The following is a 6,775-nucleotide window of genomic DNA, read 5'->3' as shown; positions in this document are numbered from 1 at the left end:
TTGTAAAAATCAAACTTTCAGAACTTTCTCAACAAGAAAGCCACAAATATACTTGAAGTAAAAACATTAAAAATTATTTCCAGGAGACATTCAAGGCCTTGACATTCAGTAGTTCTTATTTTCTCATTCTCATTTTCTGTTTTTTTTTTTCGCTCATTCATGATTGTTTTTGCATAAACCCCTCTGGTACCAACCAAGTGATAACGGAATACGTACCTTGCCACATTAAAGCACTCATCACAAACCAGAAACTGTTCATACACGTAAAAGACTCTCCCTCTCGTAGAGAGGCCTCGCCATCACGTGACATCCTCCGCCATTCATAAGGATTAAAATAAGACACCACATAAAGAAGTGTGCTGGTAACAACAAACGAAATGAAAATCATCATCCATACACTAGGCTTTAAAGGATCCCAGACCCTCAGCAGACGATGGCCGATTGATTCTTCAGCTTTGTGTGGTTGCCTTAGAACTATACCAAAAGGTGTAGTCAGAAAAGGAGTTGAAAAATCGACAACTTGTGCCCGCTCCGAAGTTATTGTAAATGGACCGGCGGCCAAATCCACTCTCTATGAAAAAATTATAAAAGAAACAAAATTTAGTATTCATAAATTGAGAACAAGCCATGCAAAGTGCATAGAGCTTCAAAAGTATAAAATAAAATCATATGCAATTTGTGAAATTTTAAAGAAAAGTATTATTATTGAAACGTCCCAATAGCCAACATCGGAACTATTATTTCGTCTTTAATTCCGTCGCGGTTTTAATATTTAGTGTGTCTAACGAGATCTCGTTTTTGGCGTGAACTTGGGCAACATTTTGTAAACAAGGACGCGCTGCAGAACTTGTCATGTCTTATGATGTCAAATAACCGCGTCTTACCTGCAAATAACCATGGTAAATTACCATTGTATTGCCGTGGGATGTAACAATGACTCCAGGAAATCTAACAGACTCAGTAAATACCCGCATATGGTAGATAAAAATGGAAATGTTGTCAATTTTTATGTATTGCCTTCCGCAACTAAAAATCCAAAACTTCGGCGCCAGTGGATAAATGCGGTACGTCGTAAAAATTTCAAACCTAGTAACACAGATCACTGGCACGCAGTATGCTCCAGACATTTTGTAGATGGAAGACCCACTGATACTTACCCAATACCAACTTTATTTGAATATAATAACTACATGCATGACCAGGCCCAGGGTCAAGGAAAGAGGAAAACATTGACTTCAAAATACAACAGTACTTCATCTTCCCAGGGGTTTGTATTTTAGCTTCTCGATCAATGATAATTTTACATAAAAATGTGATACCCATATTTCTATTATCAGATTATTAGGCCAAACGAAAATATATATTCTTGTTTCCTGTTCCCTGACCAAAAAAGAAATAGGGTAGGTAGGTAGGGAAAAAATTAATTTCATAGCTCAATGGATGGAGAATATGTATCATGTAATAACAAGAAAACAGTATGTTTACACTTTACAGAGCAGGTTTATTAATAAAGATTTATAAAATAAAGGTATCCTGTGCACTTTAGATGTATTAGCTCTGTTAATATTGTTGGCCGGGTGACTTTAGTATTTCAGGAAAATAGCCCCCCTCCCCCAATGAATATAAAAAAAAGTTAGGGTTGCAGGGTAAAATGTTAGGGTAGCTCGGGTGACAGGAAACAAGAGTACATATTAATTTCTTGCGTAAAGAATATATTCAATATAATTTGCATGAATAATCAATATCTAAATTTCATTCAGAAACACACACACACAAATATCATTTTATATAGCATGAATTATGTTGTAATAAAAACTGTTAATCAAACATTTTACGTGCAGAAATGAAAGTCACTCTGAAGGAAAAAAACAAAGGACTTCACAGACTAGTGTATTTGTCCAGCCAGTACCAGTGGCAGAGTTATATCAAGGCATACAGCATGAAATCATTATTCCTGACAAGGAAGGAGGAAAAGGTTGGAAGACACAGTTTTCTTAAAAATAACTAAAAACATAACACTTCTTTGATTTTGTTTAAAAAGTTTGTCATTTATCTATGTTTTTTTTCTATTATCAGAAATGTCTGGATTAAAGAAACTTGCATAATCAATAATAACAAATATATCCAAAAAGATCATAACCAGTATATTTTCATATGCATAAAAATATGCTTTTGTATATGTATTTTTCTTTCACAGTTCCAATTACAACTGATACACCATATTCCCTACCTGGCATCATGCAACATGACCACCCATATGTAGCGAGTCCTGTGTCAGGTTCATCTCATCTTAGTGACACAGACTGGGCAGATGCTGATACCCAAATAACAAATTTGGAACATGAAAATAGGCATCTGAAGGTATTTTTACAGCAGAGCAATTGTTTTTTTTTAATTATTTCATGTTATGTCACATAAATACATGTACAGGGTGTTTGAGCAAATATGTATTCTCTATTGTTTTTAATGTTTGTTTAAAAAAAATTTAATGTGTGCTTAACTTTGTAGGTTCATTGTGAACAACTTGAGGAGAGGGTAGTGGCTTTTCAAGAGGAAAACACACAACTGAAAAATCAGTTAAATGAAAGTGAAAGACAAAGAAAGGAAGTTGAATCCAAACTTCAAAACAAAGACAAACTTTTCCGAGAGATTTTAATAGATAAACTAACGAAGTGTGACAACCATGTAAGACTTTTTCTTGGGCTGCCTTCTCTTCTGTTTTTAAAGGGTTTGTTCGACATATTGAATGGCGCAGCTTCCAGTATGAAGTATTGGACTCGTAGATCATCAAGTCATGAAAAAAAGTGGCACTCAGAAAATTTAAGGAGACCTGGTAAACAAAGAAAACTGCAGTTATTTGAAGAATTCATTTTGGCACTACTTCGTCTGCGTTTAGGCCTGAACACCATGTTCTGTTCAGTTTTGTTTGGCGTGTCTCAGTCCACAGTTTCTTCCATATTCACCACATGGATGTGTTTCCTAGATCAGCAATTAAAACCATTACTTAAGTGGCCATCAAGGCAAAAAATAAAAAAGCATATGCCTCTTTCCTTCCGTTTAAAATACCCAAACACAAGAGTCATAATTGATGCAACAGAGATCTTTGTTCAACGTCCGAGGAATCCTTCAGCTCAGAGCAGAACTTGGTCAAATTACAAAAACAAGAACACTTTCAAAGCACTGGTTGGGATTTCACCAAATGGGGCCTTTACATTCATATCTGAATTATGGTCTGGAAACATTTCAGATCGCAGCATTACTCTGAGAAGTGGATTTCTAGATCTTATTCAGCGAGGTGATCATGTTATGGCAGATCGCGGATTTCTAATTAATGACCTCCTTCTTCAAAGGGGAGCCCAGCTGAATATGCCACCATTTTGTCGGCCATGTCAGTATGGAAAAGGCAAATACTTGACATCTAAACAAATTAAGGAGTCGAAAAACATTGCCTCATTGCGCATTCATGTGGAGCGTGCAATTCAGAGACTGAAAAGTTACAAATTCTTTGATGGTATTATGTACATAAAATCATTGTCTGTTGCAAATCAAGCCTTACAAGTAGCGGGTATTTTTTGTAATTTTATGGCTCCCCTTGTCAGCAAAGTTCAGAAAAAATAAGATTTTCTAACTAAGTAAATAAAATACCATGATTATTGTTTGCAAGTGCTATAACATTACAAGTGCAACAACTTAAATTTTGTGCCAAAAGTTCATTCTTTTACATTATTTATTTGATATTTATTTAGTTCACTGTTTTGAATGAAGGAAGTTTTATGTTAGTGTTATCTGTTATGTACTGTTATATTGACATATCTATTATTACAGATTTACTGATTAAAAGTTTATATGAAGGACAAATCTTTTTTATCAGTGTTCCGTAATGCTGCACTAAGTCTGCAATATTCAAAGCATGTAGGAAAAAAAATGACTGATTTGGATATGTTTCGAACAATTTCTTTAATTTTTTAAATATAAATTGCATAATAATAAATTCAGTTGATGATGATTTTTGGAAATATAAATGTCTTATAAAACTTGACAATTTTTTCTTTCATACATTCCCATATTTGTCCATTGAAGAACACTCTTTCAGAAAAAATTCCTGAGTGTGTGTACAAAATAAAATCACAATAGGTACGTTTTGTAACAGCCATTTGACACATCATTTGACAATAATATGGTGAGTTACTGTTTTTCCTTAAAACAGGAAATCCTTTTCTTAGTTCAAAATTTTTTAAATCACATGCTGCTGCCTCCTTTGGATTTTTATCTTTATACTTGTATGGACATTTAATTTCGAGGCACCCCGGTAAACAACAATCACACTCTAGTAAACCATCTGGTGAGGCACCAATGAAAGGAAGCTCATCATCGATTATCAGGCCTGCACTGGAATATCTTAGATTAGTGTGAATTTTCCCATTTAACTCCAAATACATATCTCTAGCTTTTGCTTCGTATTTTCTACCATGTACAAGTGCAGGAATACAATTAGATTCTGAAGTAGCATATTTTTTACAAAGAATTTGTGTAACAAGGCTACCATTTTCATTCCGACCACTGAAATGCAGGCAGTTAAACACAGATGATGCAGTAATGCGACCTGCTCTTTGATGATGCCATACATCTGATGAGTTTTGACCAACTGTACATTTTGAAATTTTGACCGCAAGATTTCTGTCAAAATAAACTCTAAGACCATCAACAAATTCTTCAAAGGAAGCATTTGGATTCATCACATAAAAATTTTGAGCAAATTCAGTCACATTCTCACACACACTTTCTTCAAATTCATACTCAGAATCAGAACTATCAGATAGGGTATATGCTGCACATGCAGCCAATTTTTCTGCTTTTAAAAGTTTGTATATATCTTTTTCAGTTCGATTGTTTAATTGTTCATTAGTAACAGGTGTGTATTCTTCATCACATGCCATGGGCTGAGGTTGGTTGTTTGGTTGCTGTCTTAGATCAAGGTCGGTAATTTTTACTGGTCTTGTTGACCTCACAGGATTTGTCCACTTAGCCTTTTTATCAGTGACACCAATCTCTGTTCGATCATTCAGTCCTAGGCAAAATTGTTGAAGTCCAAACAGCAAAGCAGCAATATGCTTACATGTACCATCACCACTACAAAAAAATTATGGTACTGCTATTTATATTATGAAGTCAAAATTTGGCATCTTTATTCATGCTTTGATACCTTTGCTATCGTTTAAAAAAAATACCATTTATTCATGCAGAATTTTAATTTTGCGAATCGTTGAATGCTTTAAAAAATATATTATACTTTTTAAAAAATCATTACAGCTTTTCTTCTGGAGAACAGTTAGTTATTTCCGCAATCTGATAATTTTTTCTTTTAAAAACATTGGATAGAAAATTCTGATCTGTATAAATATAAAATGCTTATAGAGCAGCCAACATTTAAGAAAAACACTGATATCATGTCACAACCTAGAATTATAATTTCAATCCAATGTTTTCTCAAACGTCCGCGACGAATTATTGTATAATAGATCTAGTACATACGCAACACATGTGCACTCTCCAGAGACAATTGTTCCATTCTCTTGTACCAACAGCCACATTTTGTAGGGCTCAGCTGTCTGTCGTTCCTCTGGAGTGGATGAACCTCTGATATAGCATAGATTAGAGTCGAGTTTAGACATGGCCACGTTACTAATGTGACCATTTGAATGCAAGCGGTAGCTGTTGTCGGATTTGTAATTTTTCAGTCTTTCATTTGTCCACAGGCAACTGGTTTTTAAATAATACTGAATATCATACGCCTCAATGGACGGTATTTTATCTAAACAATCATCCCATTTAATATTTGGGGAATTGGGATGTGGATATGTTACGCCATGGACAGTCCTACGTTTCAGTCGATCTGCAGAATCTTGTGCTAAATCGCATTTTGGCTGCAAATTTTGTCTACACGCTTCGCGAGCTAAGTCTAATAACTCATGTTTTCTGTAGCCCGATACCCTTATACCACGATCTGTCAAAAATTTCTTTAAATCGGGCAAAGATTTTTGCACAAGAAATGATTCGTTCTCTGCCATTAGATTAGCTACCGATTTGTTTACAAAAGTTGCCCAAGTTACGCGTCATTTTTGTGACTTCTTTTTTAAAAGAGTTCCACAATTTTGGAGTTCCGATATTCCGTATTCTTAATGCAACACGCACAATTACAGATACTAATCAATTAAGCAGTAAAGTTTCATGACGAATGTCCAAGGAACCAGAGAGAACACTCGCGGACAAAATTCGTTGCTTTTTGTAGGTTTCCATGGCAACGGTAGCCATTTTGAAACTGAATGACCACATGGCACAACTACAACCAGTGATCGTTCTTTGAGGGAAGTTTCAGGAAGATTGTCCCAGCCATCTTCGAGAAACCGCCTGGACAAAAAACATGCGTACAATCGCAATTTGTCGTCCCCGACTTCGTTCGGGGCGACATAATAAATATTTCCTTCAGAACTTCCTACAGTTCGATAAAACCTCACAATAAATATCACCCTCAGAACTTACAATTAAATGATTAAGTAAAACATCACAATAAATATCACCCTCAGAACTGACAATTAAATGATTAAGGGGACGACCATTTGATTCTGAGGGGGGGGGGGGGGGGGGGGGCTGGCAGATTTTGGAAATAAATAATCTGTCCCTGAAAATGTTGAAAATAAATAATCTGCCCTCCTCTGCAAAGAAAATAAATAATCTGACCTTGACTTATGATATTTAAATATTGTGAAAATACCTT

The 6,775-nt window shown here is 35.1% G+C and overlaps 3 protein-coding genes across 3 annotated transcripts; 1 reads left to right on the top strand and 2 right to left on the bottom strand.

The window, feature by feature from the left end:
* Positions 1–216: 216 nt before the first annotated feature.
* Positions 217–974, bottom strand: LOC134259613 (glutamate receptor ionotropic, kainate 2-like; the record flags this gene model as incomplete). The annotated part of the gene is made up of 2 exons (XM_062742216.1): positions 885–974; positions 217–571 (listed from the first exon to the last, which is right to left on the bottom strand). Coding segments are annotated over exons 1-2 (445 nt in total), but the record flags the coding sequence as incomplete, so codon positions are not given.
* A 188-nt stretch (positions 975–1,162) lies between these two features.
* On the top strand, positions 1,163–3,724 carry LOC134259612 (uncharacterized). Its single transcript, XM_062742215.1, has 4 exons — positions 1,163–1,267; positions 1,842–1,975; positions 2,198–2,361; positions 2,509–3,724. Exons 1-4 carry the CDS (start codon positions 1,191–1,193, stop codon positions 3,616–3,618), a joined length of 1,485 nt encoding a protein of 494 aa, XP_062598199.1. The 5' UTR covers positions 1,163–1,190; the 3' UTR covers positions 3,619–3,724.
* A 268-nt stretch (positions 3,725–3,992) lies between these two features.
* Positions 3,993–6,150, bottom strand: LOC134259611 (uncharacterized). The gene is made up of 2 exons (XM_062742214.1): positions 5,533–6,150; positions 3,993–5,130 (listed from the first exon to the last, which is right to left on the bottom strand). The coding sequence occupies exons 1-2, from the start codon at positions 6,066–6,068 to the stop codon at positions 3,993–3,995; spliced, it is 1,674 nt and encodes a 557-aa protein (XP_062598198.1). The 5' UTR covers positions 6,069–6,150.
* Between the last annotated feature and the right edge of the window lie 625 nt (positions 6,151–6,775).

The sequence above is a fragment of the Saccostrea cucullata genome, unplaced genomic scaffold, assembly GCF_032062105.1.
Source record: "Saccostrea cucullata isolate Sc308-1 unplaced genomic scaffold, CSIRO_AGI_Scuc_v1 ctg12815, whole genome shotgun sequence".
NCBI lineage: Eukaryota > Metazoa > Mollusca > Bivalvia > Ostreida > Ostreidae > Saccostrea > Saccostrea cuccullata.
This window is presented reverse-complemented; position numbering and strand designations above follow the sequence as displayed.

Coding starts and splice junctions, on each gene's coding strand:
- LOC134259611 (XM_062742214.1), bottom strand. CDS start 6,068: ATGGCAGAGAACGAATCATTTCTTGTGCAAAAATCTTTGCCCGATTTA. Junction 5,131..5,532: donor GGAGAGTGCACATGTGTTGC/GTATGTACTAGA, acceptor ATTTTTTTGTAG/TGGTGATGGTACATGTAAGC.
- LOC134259612 (XM_062742215.1), top strand. CDS start 1,191: ATGCATGACCAGGCCCAGGGTCAAGGAAAGAGGAAAACATTGACTTCA. Junction 1,268..1,841: donor AGTACTTCATCTTCCCAGGG/GTTTGTATTTTA, acceptor TTTTACGTGCAG/AAATGAAAGTCACTCTGAAG. Junction 2,362..2,508: donor ATGAAAATAGGCATCTGAAG/GTATTTTTACAG, acceptor TTAACTTTGTAG/GTTCATTGTGAACAACTTGA.